This window comes from Rhodnius prolixus, unplaced genomic scaffold (genome assembly GCF_049639745.1).
Source record: "Rhodnius prolixus isolate KJV_2025 unplaced genomic scaffold, Rpr scaffold_8, whole genome shotgun sequence".
NCBI classification, from domain to species: domain Eukaryota; kingdom Metazoa; phylum Arthropoda; class Insecta; order Hemiptera; family Reduviidae; genus Rhodnius; species Rhodnius prolixus.
Genome location: NW_027411593.1, coordinates 15,797,773 through 15,816,975, shown reverse-complemented (window position 1 = coordinate 15,816,975; position 19,203 = coordinate 15,797,773). Strand labels below are relative to the sequence as shown.

At 32.0% G+C, this 19,203-nt stretch overlaps 2 protein-coding genes across 8 annotated transcripts in view; one reads left to right on the top strand and one right to left on the bottom strand.

Moving 5' to 3' along the window:
• Window positions 1–19,203, bottom strand: part of LOC141450937 (uncharacterized) — a 38,218-nt gene that overhangs the window by 13,443 nt on the left and 5,572 nt on the right. For both annotated transcript variants that reach the window (XM_074121875.1, XM_074121876.1), the window contains exon 2: window positions 3,781–4,189. In XM_074121875.1, the coding sequence (XP_073977976.1) occupies window positions 3,781–3,791 (11 nt within the window). In that variant the 5' untranslated portion in view covers window positions 3,792–4,189. The remainder of the gene's footprint in view (window positions 1–3,780; window positions 4,190–19,203) is intronic.
• LOC141450938 (moesin-like) lies at window positions 1,176–18,214 on the top strand. 6 transcript variants are annotated; one of them, XM_074121882.1, is made up of 5 exons: window positions 1,176–1,410; window positions 8,245–8,445; window positions 14,800–15,204; window positions 15,787–16,069; window positions 17,462–18,214. In XM_074121882.1, exons 3-5 carry the CDS (start codon window positions 14,847–14,849, stop codon window positions 17,925–17,927), a joined length of 1,107 nt encoding a protein of 368 aa, XP_073977983.1. In that variant the 5' UTR covers window positions 1,176–1,410; window positions 8,245–8,445; window positions 14,800–14,846; the 3' UTR covers window positions 17,928–18,214. The 6 variants fall into 6 exon arrangements, with proteins under 6 accessions (XP_073977983.1, XP_073977982.1, XP_073977980.1 ...); XM_074121881.1 differs by having other exon boundaries at window positions 1,176–1,511; window positions 8,245–8,398; XM_074121879.1 differs by having other exon boundaries at window positions 1,176–1,511.

The window sequence follows — 19,203 nt, the reverse complement described above, 5'->3', positions numbered from 1 at the left end:
TTTTATTCGCACGATCTCATCCCTTGATCAGAAAAATTTAGGTCTATTAGACCTATTCTGGATTACGCAATTCAGTTCGGGTATCATGAGAGATTCTAAACAATAGCGAGAGTGCAGAATATTTTCTAAAAAGCTTAGCACTTCCCACTGATATCTTTCAGCTATACTTCACCAAAATATCATCGATCTCCGGCAGACGGATTTACGACGGATGTCGTAAATTATAATTATTATTATTTTGTGAGTTTGTGATGCGTTTTTTATTATTTATTTTTTATTTAGTAAAGTTAACTGTTAAAGGGATAGGGAACTATCAGTCTATTCTTTACTACAAGCATCTCATTGTAACTGTAAATAATTATCAACATAATTAATTCACAATTTCCGACTGACATCAACATTAAAACATATCTTGATTAACATTTCAGTTAAATGAATTAAACTATTCCTCATATTAAGAAAATAACATTTTTATTATTAAAAGATAACAGTACGCATATTTGCGATGAATGCATAACTGTAAGATTTCCCACAATGTACATTTTAATAGGTTCAATAACTACCTGCTCATTTAAAGATTTCTCACGAGATTCAGTCTGCATATAATTGTGAATTTGAACTCACTCAATAAATGACCAGCACGAAAATTAAGTGGATCAATTTGGTATTTTAAAAGAGAAATAGAAAGAGTTCATTTAAATCTAATGAAAAAAGATTAACTTCAATTTAGTGCTTTTGTAATAGTAGCAAGTTTTTTTTTTTTTAAATGCAACATGTAATTACAAGAAAAGCAATGTTATATTTACAAGAGCAGACCAGCTGTCCATTATCCTTACAACAAATACATAATTATTTTTAAGGCGCGTTAAAATCTGTGGTTTTTGGTTAAAATTTGTGGCTCGGATACTTTTTTCTTTCTTGTATTTCTGTTGCTAAGGATGAAACTTTCAACAGTAACTTTCTAGGGAGCACATGTTCATCTCCAGCAGGGTTTCCCTGATTGACAGTGACATTTCATTAAGAAGGGTGCTTCTTTCAACTGGTATTTTTCCACAAAATTGTTTCATATTATGTGCAGAATATTATTTCACTTAATTTGCTACTAACTAGTCAATAAGAAGTCTTCTGATTCCGCTAGAGTGCTCTGAGTGTGCCTAACTCTAAGTTGTTAGATTCATTACCTTCTTTTACTTTTATTATGGCTATGGTGGAGTGTCAATGTTATGGACAGTTAGCTGTCATGTTGTGGTATATTATCTGCAGTGTCATAGCGAATAGGTCACCAAATGTTTTTGGATAGTGGACCGCATAATCGTTATGTACAATATTTGCAAGACAGAACGAAAACTTCGAGAAAAAGTTCAACAAACAAGAACATAGAGAAACCCATTAGGTCATCTTTCCTATGAGGTTAGTTAAGTAAAACAAATTATATTTGTGAGAATAGCACTGTTTCCACAAAATATTCATTCTCACACTTCAAGCCTGCTATTTCAGAAATGGGAGATCAAGTAAGCCACATTTTATCTTATTTACAAATAAAATATACCAAGTAGTGAACAAAATGGTTTTGTATTTAGGTTTTTTGAAAATCATTTAACTTAGCAATGCACACCTTTATTTATATCTTATGGGTAGATAACTTGGTTTTGGGGAAATTAGAGATCGATGGTCGGTACATTGAATGGCTTAAGCGTATCCTTTTAAGAATGACTGATTAAACCAGATTAAGTCTTGTAGGATTAGTTCAGTTTTTCTTAAAGAAGTTATCCCTGGTTTGGATAGTATAGAATTTGGTTCTTCTCGATAGATTAATTATAATAATATTCTTGGGAACTTTTGGAAAGATTTCAAGTGCTAAATAATTTTGAAAACTAATGAAACATAATATGCTAACAGTTATTCAAAGGGTATCTTTACAATTAGATAAGAAGTAATTTAAAACTCTTACATTTCTTTTAGGCACTCAGATTAAGTGAATCTGTATGCCCCAAACGAATAATTACCTAAATCAGAATCACGAGTATTACATAAATTGATCTTCAAAAAAAAAACAGTTGTCAGTAAGAACTTTATAAATCTTATTGTTGGCGAATGATTTATTAGACATCTTTTAATTATGAATAATGATGAACTTTCTCCTAATTATCATAGTTACAGCATCTTCTTTACAACTGAGTGAAGGCCCTTCCTGTTAATGCTGGCTTATTGTTTTCTAAGTTATGGCAACATATTTATCTAGAACTATCTAAGATTTAAGGATTCTCCAAGAAAAATCAAACGTGAAACTGTAGTTAAAAATTTAGAAGTCGGACTGAAATCGAAATTGTCTTGAGTTTATATTAAATTGCTAAGAACTGAACACCATAAGCAATTTTTTTGTTTTTATAATTTAATTTACATTTATTTGCTACCTGTATAAAAATACAAATACATCAGGCCAAGTGTGAATGCAATAAAGATATTACATGATGCGAGAGCTCCTCGGCATAGCCGACGTACACCGCAACCCTACGGACACAGGAAGAGAGAAATCAGCCAGTGCTGGCCATTCTCGGGAATTTTGGTGACTGGTAAGGTCTAGGATAAGAGATTACGAGGCCAACGTCGTTTTAGTCGTCGTGGTGGGATTATCAGGATAGGTTAAAGAGGAAAGGACTTTGAGCTGTTGAATTGGGATGGCAGGATAAGCTTTTGTGGAAATAGAGGTATCTTGAATGGATAGAACAAAGAGGATATTTAGATCTTTGTGAAGGATGAGGTTAGTGACATAATAGGGAGCATTAACAAAATTAACTATCTGAAAATGTGTTCAATATCTTAATGATCCAATTGCAGGATTAAATAATTTCTTTCACCTATTCAGAGATTAGATTTGATTCCTATCTTGCAGTAATTGTCTTATGTTTTAATTTCGAAACAAACTAAGTGAAAATACAACACTATCTCCTCAATTACCACTAGAAAAAGATGGAAACTAAGTTAATTGGTTTAATTTTAGTTATAGGGCTCATCTAAGCGTTTCAACATCTTACAGTAAATAAATTCTCCTGTCCAGAATACTTCGCTCTACTGCTGATTCTACTTTAGTATGTTTTCGTCCTCTAGTTCACGAAGACCTAATCTTTTAAGGATATTCCACTCCCTTCGCCAAACATCACAATCTTTTAATTGTCCACCTTTCTTAACTATCTTTAAAAAAAAATCAACCCTGATGATGAGGCGTGGGCCAGTGTAAGATATGTCACAACCAGAGGGACTTTCCATTATTATAATACAGTGGTACCTCGGTTTTCGAACGACTTGAATTTCAAACAAATCGGTATTCGACCAAGAAATTCGAGAAAATATTGCCCTGAAATCCGAACAAACATTTGGAACTCGAACACCCGAGATGAGCCGAGTTGTGTTTTATATTTACACTTTTAGATCTTATTTCTTGTTTAGATACATGTTTTTACATAAAATATAAAAAATAGGCCAGTAAAACGGGGCTTATTTCTGGGGCTTAGTAACGAAATAAACTGACATAGTTTACATTATTTCTTATGGGATAAATTGTTTCGGTTCTCGACCGCACTTCCGGAACGAATTGTGGTCGAGAACCGAGGTACCACTGTATATATTCTGTGGATTAACTTGATGCACTTACGAAGTTCCATTATTCTACTTAAAACTTGGTAGACAGAGATTAAAATATTTCGTATTGTAGTAATAAAACTATTTTCACACAATGAACAAAAAATAATTATAGAGTTTAAAGATGAAAAGTGAACTTACAGCAGCCACATGTCCGGGTTAACGATCCTGCCAGCACTGTTCAGGTAAAAAAACTGACTTGGAGTTTGTAAGAGTATTATAGCAGCAGGTGTTCCCTCTACCGGCTGAAGTGGTTACCTTCGTCCAGAGTGGGGCGTCCATCTCCCAGTGTCAATGCCACCGTTGTCTTCTTTTGCTTCAGAATCTTTCTTCGGTTTATACTTGTCCACAAAGCTACACGGCGCTTGTTCACCTTATCTCAACCATTCGTTCTCCTTAAGGTTGTCGCACTCAACGATATTCTTTTTTTTTCTTTCTACACTTCCTTTTTCTTTCAAGTGATTAGATCATTATTTCATTTTATTTCGTTCACCCTTGACAAATTGCCTCATTGTCATACAGCTTGGCTTTTGTTATAGTTGTTAATTTACTGCAAAGGACATATTTCTTTCATTACTTTTCTATTTCAAGAAATGGTTTTTTAGATTTGTTAATAAAAATTGTCTATTTCATACTTTTTTATAAAAATAGTTAATAGATTTTTTTTTTGTACGTTGAGTCATAGAATAAAGAACAGGTGTAGCAATGAAACTGAGAAAATTATGTTTATTTCTTTAACAGGAAGATATAATGGATGGTGCTAGATTTCTTAAAGTCTCATCATAACGTTTATTTTTCCTTTTTGTATTCTATGCACAGTTAAAGTAATCGTCTATTTTTACTGGCGTGGCTTAATGTACAACCGTTAAATTAGAAATCTAAAACGAGGGCGGAAGTTAACATTTTTTCTAACAAATAAACATTAGCGTCACTCGGGATTCGCACTCGAGAAATATCAACGCTTCGTAACCTCTACTCCACCTATCAGTTACAATACGAGGTGTGTTTAAAAAGTAACGGGAATTTTTAAATTTCGCGGGTTTGGAGAGTCTGATTGTAAATTTTTTTTTTTTATTATGTTGGTACACATGCCCCTGAAGTACGATAAAATTTTCAGTAATATTCATTGTTTACTTCTTAAGTGGCAGCCGTTAAGGTTAGACGTGTTTTTCGAGCTTGGCGATTTTTGTTTGTTAAAAAAAATGGATCAAAGAATTTGTATTAAATTTTGCGTAAACAATGAAATAAAGTGTGTGAAATGTTAATAAAGGCATATGGTGAGTCTGCTATGAGTAAAACAAGGATTTACGAGTGGTATAAGCGTTTCCAAGATGGCCGCGAAAACGTTGAAGATGACGAACGACCAAGCACTTCAACAACCGATGAAAACGTGAAAAAAGTGAAAGAAATGGTTATGAACGATCGCCGAATCACAATCAGAGAAGTCGCTGATGATGTTGCCATATCAATTGGCTCATGCCATGAAATTTTTTCGGATGTTTTGGGTATGAAACGTGTGGCAGCAAAATTTGTTCCAAAATTGTTGAATTTCGAACAAAAACAGCGGAGAATGGAAGTTGCTCAAGAGTCACTCAATGAAGTCGACAACGATGCGGATCTACTGAAACGTGTTATAACAGGTGACGAAACATGGGTTTACGGATATGATGTCGAAACTAAGGCTCAATCGTCCCAGTGGAGGCATTCTGGATCGCCAAGACCGAAAAAGGCTCGACAAGTGCGGTCGAATGTGAAGGTTATGCTCACTGTGTTCTTCGATTTTAATGGCATAGTGCATCATGAATTCTTGCCACAAGGTCAAACAATCAATAAGGAGTACTACCTACAAGTTCAACGCCGTTTGCGTGAAGCAATCCGAAAAAAACGCCCGGATTTGTGGCAAAACAATTCATGGATTTTGCACCACGATAATGCACCTGCTCACACTTCATTGCTTGTTCGTGAATTTTTGGCCAAAAACAAAACTTTAACGATGCCCCAGCCTCCATATTCGCCAGACATGGCTCCATGTGACATTTTTCTATTTCCAAACATAAAGAGAACATTAAAAGGCCGTCGTTTTACAAGCATAGATGACATTAAAAGCGAATCGCTGAAAGAGCTGAAAGCTATCACAAAGATCGAGTTTCAGAAGTGTTTCGAGGATTGGAAAAAGCGCTGGCACAAGTGTATTGTATGCGAAGGGGACTACTTTGAAGGCGACATTATTAATGTAGATGAATAAATAAATATAATTTTCAAAAAACGAAAATTCCCGTTACTTTTTGAACACACCTCGTATATGGTAAAATTATTTCTAAAATTGGTGTCAATACAGAAAAAAAGAGAGACACGGACTGCGATCTAAAATTTCTTGTGCTGCTGAGTTCGATTCCCAACCTTGAGCATGGATTATAAATTATTTATTATTAATACAGAGTATTCTATTAGCAAAATCTCCTCCGTCTACCTAGTGAGTAATTGATCGTAAAACCTGACTGTAAAAGTAGCCATTACTTTACTTAATTTCAGTAATTTCCGAATAATTGATTTAGACACTAAAGTAATACCAAGATTGTTGATTTTGATATTTTTTTTAGAGAACATCCCGTTTGAGTGTTACAATGTCAAATTTTCTTTACCCGAAAAGCGATACAATTTTTTTTTCCGTGAATATTCAACAAATATATTAACTTATCAGAAAGTGCCTAGATTCCCACCAATACAATACAGTACAAATCGATATATTTTGCCTCAATGTTTCGAGAATACGAAGATAAGAAAATTTTAACACCCTACATCTCCCTGCGTCTAGAGTGTTCATATTTCTCTGAATTGTAGAGGTGATTTTGGTTTATAATCGTGCTAAAATGCATTGAATTCCGTATCAATAGAAATCGATATATTACGACTAAAAGTTTACAGAATACAAAAATTAGTAAAATTTAACTTCCTATATCTCCTGTACTATTGCATCTAGAGTATTCATATTTCTCTCAATTTTAGAGATAGTTATTGTGTACAATTGTGCTAAATTACATAGAATTCCGTTCGATAGAAACCGAGATATTGGGATTGAAAATTAGGGTAGTTTGAAAGATTAGTAAATTTTATCATCTTATATCTCCTGTACTATTGCGTTTAGAGTGTTCATATTTCTCTCAATTTTAGAGATAGTTATTGTCTACAAGTGTGCTAAATTACATAGAATTCCGTTCGATAGAAACCGAGATATTAGGATTGAAAATTAGGGTAGTTTGAAAGATTAGTAAACTTTATCATCTTATATCTCCTGTACTATTGCGTTTAGAGTGTTCATATTTCTCTCAATTTTAGAGATAGTTATTGTCTACAAGTGTGCTAAATTACATAGAATTCCGTTCGATAGAAACCGAGATATTGGGATTGAAAATTAGGGTAGTTTGAAAGATTAGTAAACTTTAGCATCATATATCTTCTGTAATACTGCATCTAGAATGTTCATATTTCTCTCAATTTTAGAGATAGTTATTGTGTATAATTGTGCTAAATTACATAGAATTTCGTACGATAGAAACGGAGATATTGGGATTCAAAATTAGGGTAGTTTGAAAGATTAGTAAACTTTAGCAGCATATATCTCCTGTACTACTGCATCTAGAATGTTCATATTTCTCTCAATTTTAGAGATAGTTATTGTGTACAATTGTGCTAAAATACATAGAATTCCGTACGATAGAAACCGAGATATTGGGATTCAAAATTAGGGTAGTTTGAAAGATTAGTAAACTTTATCATTATATATCGCCTGTACTATTGCATCTAGAGTGTTCATATTTCTCTCAATTTTAGAGATAGTTATTGTGCTAAAATACATAGAATTCCGTACGATAGAAACCGAGATATTGGGATTCAAAATTAGGGTAGTTTGAAAGATTAGTAAACTTTATCATTATATATCGCCTGTACTATTGCATCTAGAGTGTTCATATTTCTCTCAATTATAGCGATAGTTTTAGTTCTATAATTGAGCCAAAATTTATTGAATTCCATTCGATAGTAATCGAGATATTACGACTCTAAAGTTGAGTAAATACAAAATTGTACCACAAACGTCGAAATAATTTTTGCTCGGAATGAAAATGATCTGAGAAATAAATGTTTAAACAAATTTAATGAAATAATAACTTAAAAAATCTCTTATTTTGTTAGTTACGGTGATGGTTATCTTCACGCATAGTCGCAGTTCAGTCTCAGTAACCATTATATTACTACAGAATTCTTTTAGGCTGCGGCAGACATCGCAGACGTCTATATCTCTTATAAAATTGTTATCCGTTTCCTTTGTGCTGCCAAGTTCAAAGGCATCACTTCGGTAACGTACAACTTGATGCGCCAGGTCGAAAGAAGTTGTTATTAAAGGACCTCTTTCTATTTTTAATTAATCGATGTCTATCAATACGTACTACTCAGTTTAGGTTGGAAATAATAATAATATTCTGGTATTTAATAAAGAATTTTCTGTAGGACATTTTGTTTACATGTTCATTTACCGTTTGCTTGTTTGATAATTTACTTTAAGGCCGTGTAACTTCCTGTTTTAAGCGCGCATGTTTATGTGCACAGATAATGAGCTAATATATTGGCGAATCGACCATGTTGCGCAATCTGGCTATTACAATATGAATAGGAAGATAAACAACAATGGAAGGCGTGTTGTATTTGGAAGCGGTGTTTGGTACAGTGTCCATTCTGGGATATCACCTTCAACTACATCTAGGTACCAACTACATACGTTGATTTTTTTTTTGCTTTCACTGTATTTAGGTGAGTGATCTATTATACCTTTTATATATCCATTATCTTCGAAGAGTATTTTGTAGGATATTATTTAGTTTTCACTTTTTCCCATTTTTTTCGAGCCATTACTCTTATGTCGGCTAAGGATCGTTCATGTTACTGACATACACTTTACCAATAAATAACTCGTATTAACAGATTAAATTAACGTAAAGCCAAAACAGTTAACAGCCAGTCAGTTGGCATGACTTATCAATCAATGATTGATGAATATAAATCAATGAATGATATTATCAATAATATCAATGATTAGTTCGCTTCGTTCTATGCCGGTATTTTAGGGGCATCTTAACTGACGAATGGTCATCAGATATTCTCAATCTGTTCTCTAGATTTCTTTAGCCAATTAACTGATTAGTTTCAAGTTCCAAAGACAAACAACTTTTGTTTATTCTTATTTTGCAGGAAATAGTAGGTACAGAGGGCTTCATCTTTTTTTGCATAAGATAGAATTTGTAGCAGATATTTATTGTTTACAAAATATTTTGTTTAGTAGAAATTACAGTTAGTCTTTACTTCAAACTTCCAAATGTGCACAGCATACTTTTGGATGAGCTCAATGTGCTGATATCTCTGCCAGTGCTAGTTGGTAGTTTGTGGCCATCATAGATCTCTCCTGGACACCTTACAAGTTCCTTAAGTATGCATAGCCGTTTGAGGTTACACCTTTACTTCTCTTCCCAGACCTCTTTTTGATATACATTACAGGTTTTGAAATAGAGGAAGAATCATCCAATCTCTTTATGGTGGAATGTTTGATGTGCCATTAAGTTAAATTCCAGGTTCTTAGTTACAAGAAAGAACTGTCGACTGTCTTCCCTTAAGGTCGTTGCACAATTCGCTCGGACCGCTGTAAATCATTATGGTGGCTCAAGTTCAGGACTTCTGAACTTCTGAATTCGGTTAAATTCGAGTTTAAATTGTTATTTTTGTTTAGGTTTCTTGGTATAGACCCATTGAGTAATGGGTAGCGTTTGATTTCTTCTCAAGAATAAATGATAACTTGCTATTTCGATTGTATATTTGCAGACGAACATTTAGAAAAAAATTCACCTACAAAAATACGTCTTAATGCATGGATTTATATTTTGCTCATTTGAACGATTTTTCTTAAACTAGTTTACTAATTATTATATTTTAAATTTATAATCTAATTGTTGATATCCAGCTTATTACTTTCGATTATCAGTTTTTTGTACGAAAATAGATTTGTATTATTTTCGAGATCGCCAGTTCTTGATCTTTAGATGTCCTTTATTGCAATTGCCAGGATGGATTTGGCTTGTCTCAAAAACTGCTAACAAATATCTAGTCTTAACTAAGGAATTAAAGATTAAAACTAAATAATTAATAATATTGACAAATTCATATCTTAGAAATGGAATTACCTGTATAGAACCTTCAATAATGTTATCACATGTTAACTATGGAAATGTTATCATATGATTCAGATCAGATATCTGTATGGAATACTCTTTACAAGGTCATACTGACCTTATTATGTCAGTGCAATTTGCGAAATAATGTTTCACTATAAAATATTTGCTAGGCTAATAGATAAGTGTCATTGTAAAAACTTTAGAAGATACATTTGAATAGAGATTATTTTTGATTAACTGTTCTTCGATTTTCCATGTTTTGAAGAGTTATGTTTCTTCACAAATCGATGAAAGGAAAAAATAGAAGCCATTATGGTACGTACAATTGAGCTTCAATATAAAAAATAAGTATTTCTTGTTATTAAATACTTTCTCTGAATAGAGGATATGCAACGTGTAAATAGATTCTCTCTTTTGGGACTGTAGAAGGATGGTTGGCGAAATCCAACAGCAGTTTGGCCGAATTTTTCCACTTCTTAACGGACTTTCATTCGGTCTAGATTGATTGTTAAAAAAATAACGTGGTTCTTTAGAATTGCCCAATCTTTCACAGCCATTGAATTCTAAATTAATTCACTAATAACTGTCATATAACTATAATATTCGGTTTTCTTGTTGATGGTTAGAGGTTTCCCTCTTGATTGCTGGGCTAAATGCCAATTATAGAGAAAACTTAGCTATATAACAGGTATAAATCGCGATGTTTTAGTGATAATAAATAATGAGTTATAGAAGGTTAAATTTTGGAGGTTTTGCAACTCGTTCAAATTTCAAACCACTATTTCTCTTTTCCTGTTCATCAGAATCGAATGATTTCTTTACCCAATTGTAGAGAAAACTTAGCTCCATAAAAGGTATAAATCGCGATGTTTTAGTGATAATTGGTAATGAGATATTGAAGGTTAAATTTTGGAGGTTTGCAACTCATCCAAATTTCAAACCTCTATTTCTCTTTCCCTGTTCATCAGAATCGAATGATTTCTTTACCCAATTGTAGAGAAAACTTAGCTCCATAAAAGGTATAAATCGCGATGTTTTAGTGATAATTGGTAATGAGATATAGAAGGTTAAATTTTGGAGGTTTTGCAACTCATTCAAATTTCAAACCTCTATTTCTCTTTCCCTGTTCATCAGAATCGAATGATTTCTTTACCTAATTGTAGAGAAAACATAGCTCTATGACAGGTATAAATCGCGATGTTTTAGTGATAATTGGTAATGAGATATAGATGGTTAAATTTTGGAGGTTTTGCAACTCATTCAAATTTCAAACCTCTATTTCTCTTTCCCTGTTCATCAGAATTCAATTATTTCTTAACCTAATTATAGAGAAAACACAGCTCTACAACAGGTATAAATCGTGTTGTTTTAGTGATAATAGGTAATGAGATATAGAAGGTTAAATTTTGGAGGTTTTGCAACTCATTCAAATTTCAAACCTCTATTTCTCTTTTCCTTTTCATCAGAATTCAATGATTTCTCTACCCAATTGTAGAGAAAACTTAGCTCTATAAAATGTATAAATCGCGATGTTTTAGTGATAATAGGTAATGAGTTAGGTTAAATTTTGGAGGTTTTGCAACCCGTTCAAATTTCAAACCTCTAAGTCTCTATTCCGGTTCAGCAGAATTCAATGATTTCTTAACCCAATTATAGAGAAAACACAGCTCTACAACAGGTATAAATCGCGTTGTTTTAGTGATAATAGGTAATGAGATATAGAAGGTTAAATTTTGGAGGTTTTGCAACTCATTCAAATTTCAAACCTCTATTTCTCTTTGCCTGCTCAGCAGAATTCAATGATTTCTTTACCCAATTGTAGAGAAAACTTAGCTCTTTAAAAGGTATAGATCGCGATGTTTTAGTAATTAAAACTGTCCGGTAGGACAGTTGTATAAGGGTTGATCATCAAAAACTGCACAAAAAAGCGTAACGTTGAAAAACTCCCAACTTTGACAATTTTTTTCTCTTTTTCTATAAAAGATAAAATTCCCAAATTTTCTTTATAATATAGGGCAAATCCTCCTTTATAACTGTAATTTTTTTGCAACAACCCAGATCTAATAGATTTTGAGAAAAAAGTTGCCGAAAATATGCAAAAACGGCATTTTCAAAAATTGTTCTTGTTCTTGTTGTTGTTGTTGTTGTTGTTGTTGTTGTTGTTGTTGTTGTTGTTGTAGTTGTTGTTGTTGTTGTTGTTGTTGTTGTTGTTGTTGTTGTTACCTTTTTTGTAAACAACGTAGCGCCTAAACGCGAGAACCAATTTTCATGAATGAGGTATCATTCGAGTCGGAATGTTATGTAGATGTGCCTTTTGGGGGTCTCGACGCTGTACATGGAAAGGGAGAGGAGTTAGCCCCCTTTATGTAAGGCCCCCTCCAAAATTATTATCATTAATTACTCTGTAAATCTTAGCCCGATTTTGATAAAATTTGGTAGGATGACAGGGTTAGGGCTCCCCTACGTAACATTAAAGCGACGATCTGCTCTTACACTTGTTAAGGGGAAGTATAGCAATCGTTTCAAATTTTCGAAACGTGAACCGATTTTCATGAATGAAATGTCATTCGAATCGAAATTTTGTACAGATTTGCACTTTTAAAGTCTCGACGCTGTGCCTCATAAGGAGGGGAGTTTGTCCCACCCAAGTTAGGCCCTTTCTAAAACTATTATTACCAATATTTCTATAACGCTTAGTCCGATTTTGATAAAATTTAGCAAGAAGAAGTGGTTAAAGCTCCTCTACGTGGCTGTGAAGTGCCATCATGCTCTTACACCTACTAAGAGGAAGTACTGCAATCGTTAAAATTATCAATGAGTGAACCGATTTACATCAATGAATTGTCGTTCGATTCAAAATCTTTGCCTCTTCGCCTTTTAGGGAGAAGTACTGTAATCGCAGTTTATTTCTCTTACTCCTCTTAAAGGGAAGTACTGAAATCGCAGTTTAATTTTGCTATTTACGTAGAAATTACCTTTTTATTTTATTCAAAACGCCTTCTCAAAAAAATTGTTATTGAGGATGGTTTGTGGGACCGCAACTGTAATCATTCTTTAAAAAGATCTCTCCAGTGGTAGTAACTCCGACTTAACATCTTTTCAGGTTATAATGATAAAATTAAAATTTATTATTCCCAATTTTAAAAAAATCTGTAAAGCAGATATGTAACTTTGCAAAACATACAAAAGGAAAATCTTTCTAAAAGGTACAAAAATCTCTTTAACAAAAACTTACAGTTTAAAATGTTAAGTATAAGGGTTGATTAAACGCCAAAAGGTACACAAATCAGCAAGTACCCATCATTTCATTTATACTTCATTGATATTATTTTAAGTAATTTTACTACATTAATTTTCATTAATATTTTTTTGAATTTATTAGATGTTTCACAGACCCTTATGCTGGCCAGTTCATTCATTTTCTTTTTCTTTTTTTTTATGATTTAAGTCGCGTCAACATCTAAGGTTATTGGCGCCCGGAGCTTTTTTCAGTGCACTGCCGGCCTCCGGACAGGGTTCTCTCGTTACAGACAACACTGTGAGCTGAAAGAAGCTCTTAGAAAGAGAAAATCTAAGGGTCTGCAGCTGGATTCGAACCCGGAACCTCCACGTGGGAATCCAATACGCTAACCGCATAGCTAATCCCTTCCCTTTGTTCATTCATAATATTTAATTTTTTTGTTATAATTATGATAAAATGTATATTATATCTTCATAATTAAATAGGTACATTATTTTAGCTTTATTCCAAATTATTCTTCTGATTTATCTTTATTATGCTTTTTATTCTGAGTAGTCACATGTATGTACGAGTATGTTCATGCACGTTAAAGTAGAAAAAGACTAAGGTAGAGTCGGCTACTATTTAAATTTGAATCACGGATTTAAAACAATATTTCAGTCTAGAATTCGTCTTTCCGAAGTATTTGTGAGCACAAATAACGCGTAGGTGATATCAAGTAAATTATTCAACAATAATTATTCATTTCTCAATTGTAATTTAATGTAGTCCCTCTAATTTTACTTATAGTAAAATACTGGAATAATTATGTTAGCTGTCATAAAAATATGCATATCTTATTTATCTTATATTCCAAACATATAATACTGTGGGAAGAATACCTAGATTGAGAATGTAATTGAAGAAAACTATATTATTTTCTATAAAGCCAGATAATTATTACCTATTATTATAAACTTTTGACAATTACTTTAATCGAAGAATGAACTTAAACCGACGATTTTTATTTAAAAATAAAAATAAATAAATAAAATCATTGATGAATGTTGGTGTAAGCATTTTTTTTTAAAAGTTTTTGAATTTTCTAGCCTCATATTTTTTTTTTTTTAATAAAGTTTTTCTTTTTAACCTGTGATTAATAGTTTGTTGATTAGATATTACAGCCAATCTAAGTTAAATGGTGTTCTACTTGAACAAATATTTTGTAGATTAAAATGGCCAGCATAAGGGTCTGTGAAACATCTAATAAATTCAAAAAAATATTAATGAAAATTAATGTAGTAAAATTACTTAAAATAATATCAATGAAGTATAAATGAAATGATGGGTACTTGCTGATTTGTGTACCTTTTGGCGTTTAATCAACCCTTATACTTAACATTTTAAACTGTAAGTTTTTGTTAAATTATAGGTAATGAATGATATATAGAAGGTTAAATTTTGGAGGTTTTGCCAGTCGGTCAAAAAGGTTAGAATTATTTCTCTGTTTCTATTATTCATACTTCAATGATTTTAGAGCTTGTCAAAAATAAATAATAAATAAAATTGAAATTTGTAGAATATTTTTCAGTTTTTCAGTTTTCCATTAGCTGTTCGCTCAGTACATTGTTTTCTTGATTATGCAATGATAATTACAATTTACTTTTTATAATTTTTTTTCATTTGTTATTTATTTATTTTATATACTTTTTGTTTTTCCAGATTAATAACTGTTAGCAGATAAGTAATTATCAACAACTAATTATGTAATGAAGATTAAAATAATGCTGAGAAATCGTTCACCAGACAAATATATATTCTTAGTGAACTATCTGGGTGGTGTACTAACCCTTGATGAAAGTAGTAAAATTACTGGCAAAGAATTGTTCAGCAATGTCTGCAAATGTTTGGGCGTCAGAGAATATTGGTATTTTGGTTTACAGTATGAATCGCTTAAGAAAGAACCAAGATGGTTACGTCCCAACAGCAAAGTGTATCGCATTATTAGAAAAAATAATGCGCCGCTTTTCTTTTTAGTAAAATATTTTCCAGAAGATATTTCAACAGTTGTAGATAAAGTCAGTTTGTCACTTATATATAATCAATGCAAGGGAAGTATTATTTCTGGTAAGTTGAAACAATAATATGAAACTCATATTTATTATTGCATGGTTTTTTCTATTTTCGAATTTCGAGGGCACTTAACCGCTTATTTTCTTTACGTAAAGCTTTGATTGAAAATGCATTTGTGCATGCAACAATTCTCCTTCTATAACTCCTTTTTCTTTCATTTTTTTTTTTTTTAGATTAAGTCGCATAACCAAAGATTTATATGAATATACGGGCCGTTCACAGCGTAACTCGATTAATTCCATAAAGCAAATAAATGGAGAAATGCGATGAAATAAGTTCATTGTTTTTTTTTTTTAAATTCCGTCTATGTGATTATTAATTCAAATAAAACCGTTATCATTCAGTGCCTGCTACTATTTGAGTTGAATTATTGCAGCGATTTACATTAGAGCACGGAATTAAACAAAATAGCTTCTGAAATAACTTATTTATTATTTAATGGCCAAAAATGTTTTGCAGTTTAATGGTGTTAAACTTTGTTATTTGGGAAATTAATTATAAATATAAAAAGCTATGATTGAACCATGTGCTTTGACCCTTAAATTCAAGATATTTCAAAAAGTCAATATGAAACAGGTGGCATTTACTGCCCTCCGGAGACCAGCATTCTTCTGGCATCTTACTCTCTACAATCAGACCAAGGAGATTGGGCTCACGTGGACTATGACAGTTTACGTCTGGAAAACCTACTTCCCAAAACTGTGCTCGAGCAGTATACTATGTCCAGGCAGTCATGGTTGGACAGTCTGCTAGGTTGGCATAAAGATCATGAAGGATATACATCAGTAGAGTCACAATTAGAATATGTAAGAATTACTCAACAACTTGGCATGTATGGGGTAAACTATTTTAATACTACGTGAGTATGCATTCTTTTTAATGAAAGATATACTTTTTCACTGTTTAAATTGATGATTACAATTCCTTTTTCATATCTAAGTTACAGATTTTAAACATTATATTGAATTAAAGTAGTACCAATCATTTCATCTGTTATAACATGTTCGTTATTTTCATCTTTATTCAGAGATTGAAATAGCAAGTTACCCTAATCTCCACTACCTGAAAGACAGTTCTATCCAAAACTGATATTCAAGTAACGCGAAGTTTTATAAGAGAAAACAAATTTCTCTCCATAAACTCGATGATTTAATCTCTTTTAGATGGATTGAAATTGATCCACACATTGCCAATTTGTTTACATCATGAAGCAGGGCTTGTTTGCGACTTACCTAATGACAGCTATTTAATAGCGCAAGAAAATATTTATTATTGAAGTTATAAAAGAAACTTCAAAATAAAAGTAATGAGATTTTTTTGAAAGAAAAACTTTAAAAGTAAAATAAAATTGATAATTATCCTCCAAACATTTCCATTTTTACATGATTTCAGTTACATGTTACTGAATCCTTTCAGATCATAGAAATACGTTAATCTTTTCTTCTAAAAAGTGATTTTATTTAAATTTTAAATTAAAGGAGAGTCAACTTCTGAAATCATTTGCTTTCCGCAACCTTTTTCATTACCAGCCTTCAATCAGTGTTCTCTCGTTACCAGACCAATACCAGTCCGTGTGCTGTAAAAAGAGATTTCTAAGAAAATCTAAGAGCTGTTATCTAAGGGAGTTATATTTGAAACCGTGATCTCCACATAGGGTGACCAGTTTGCACTGAGCCTTTGCTAAAAAGTTTTTTAATTTTAAATGGTATATTACGCTCCAGTTAGGACTTATTTGACTAACTCCAATTAATTGTCTGTCCGAAGTTTTATGTATTGTTTCCTAATGATCAATTTTATTAGTCGAAATTCAAATTTTATTTAGAACGGCAACGATGTTATTATGTAAATAAATATACCATACTTAAATAATAGACTGAGCGATATTTATTCAGTAAACAATTATTAGGGTGTCTTAATCGGGATTTGTATTATTTATTATTTGTTGTGTATTATATTTGTAAAATACTAGTTGGTTTATTCTAACTACTGGAAGCTAGGATACTCTTGTTGTCACTCTTCAGGAGTAAAGTGCTGGGTCAATTAAATGCAGGAAAACTCTTATTTTTTGGCCATATGTTGGATGTGAGAATGGTACTCAAATGTTGTAAGAAAAGATTCATTAAACATTTCAGGATGTGGACGAACAAAAACCGATTTCCCAGGCTTACCAGAATTTTATAACATACGTTATATTTCATTTGTGAAATTACTTAATAACTTAAATGTAATCTAATTGAAGAATATATTTTAGATGGCTGGGATCACCAGCTTGGATTGGAATCCATCCTAGAGGAATTAATATCTACCAAGACAACATGTTGGTACCTAAGACAGGACTAAAGTGGGTATTCATACGTATGGTCCATTACACTTGCAAAAAATTCGTTGTAACACCAGTAATGGAGTCAGCATCTCCTTATATATTCTGCATGTCTAGCTTACGTAAAACCAAGCAAGTTTTTGAACTGGCTGTTGGATACCATCATCTGTATTTAAGAGTAAGATCCATTTCAGTAATCAATCATACGCCCGATGAATTTGGTATACGTTCTCAAGAAGATGGGGAAAAGTTTAAAGAAACGTCTGAAGAAATTTGCGAAAATCCTACAGCAGTTCGATTACCATTGAAAAATGGAAATAAAAAAATTTCTAAACGTATTATTTCAAAAAATGAATTGCCGGTATTAAATGAAGAAGAGGAAGCTTTGTTAATGTAGAAGCAAAAAGATTAAAAATCAAGCCTCAAATAATTTTAAAATAAACTTACATATTAATTATTTGTTTCCTATAATTATCTATTTGACATGATCACAGGTGATTTCAAATTACACCTAACTTATAATTTGAAAAAAGATTGACTATTTTTTGCAGCATAATGTGATGTCTTCTTGCCAGTTTATATATTACAATGACACCTAAATTGTTGTAAAAAAAATTTATAAATTTCGTTTCTTTCATTTTATTGCAACTGTAAATTAAGTAAATAAAACAAATTAATATCTAACTGGGCCAACCTTTTATTTCAATTTTATTGCTTCAGTGTTTATTAATTTACAGTGTTCAGGATAAATGTTCGACTATTAATGATGACTAATAGACATCATTCTATTTAATTTAATTCCTATAAAGGTCTTAAAATTTTGTATGTTGAATTTATTCTTAAGGAGCCCTAGGCTATTTGGTGATATATCAGAAAATGCACAGTGATTGTTAAAAAAATCCACCTGGAATGTCTTCTCAAATAAAGTAATTTCCAATTCGGTTTCAAGCGCCAATAACGTTCAGAGGACCAATCCATGTACTAACGGTAACATACAATTAATTTTGTTTCTCTACTCCAAATTTATGTCATCTTAACAGCTTTATTTGATAAGTTGGAGGCATCTTTGTTTGATAAGTTGGAGGCATCTTTATTTGATAAGTTGGAGGCATCTTTGTTTCTTTTTGAAATTCTTTAAAATTATTTTCAATGGTAAAGCAGAAATTTTCTTATTGAAAAATAAAAATGAGTCATTCATAGAAACAGATCACATAGTTTGAAGAAAGTAAAGGGAACGAAATACATTTTAATTAACAAACAAACAACAAAAATGTACATCTATAGGATGCATAAACATTAAATATTAATATTGAGCAAACGTCATTAAATTGAGAGTACATTAGTAACATTCATTGTAAGTGATAAAACACAAACAAAATTTTAGTCTGAACGTTGTATTGAACAGTCAGTAATTGAATTTTTTAAGAAATGGACATTAGATAAATACCTTTCTATCTTGAGCTCCTTTGGCCACAAATATAACAATTTAGCTTCTGAATGAAAGATAACATTCTGAACTGAACGGAAGGTGGAACTATCTGCTGGAGATTGTTAGAACTAATTCCCAAAAGATAAGCAAGATTTATTTTTCTTAAAGACCTGTAATAAATCCATTTTTGGCCTTTTCTCATTCACTCACCAACGGACTATCCATAGAGAACTTTTAATCATTA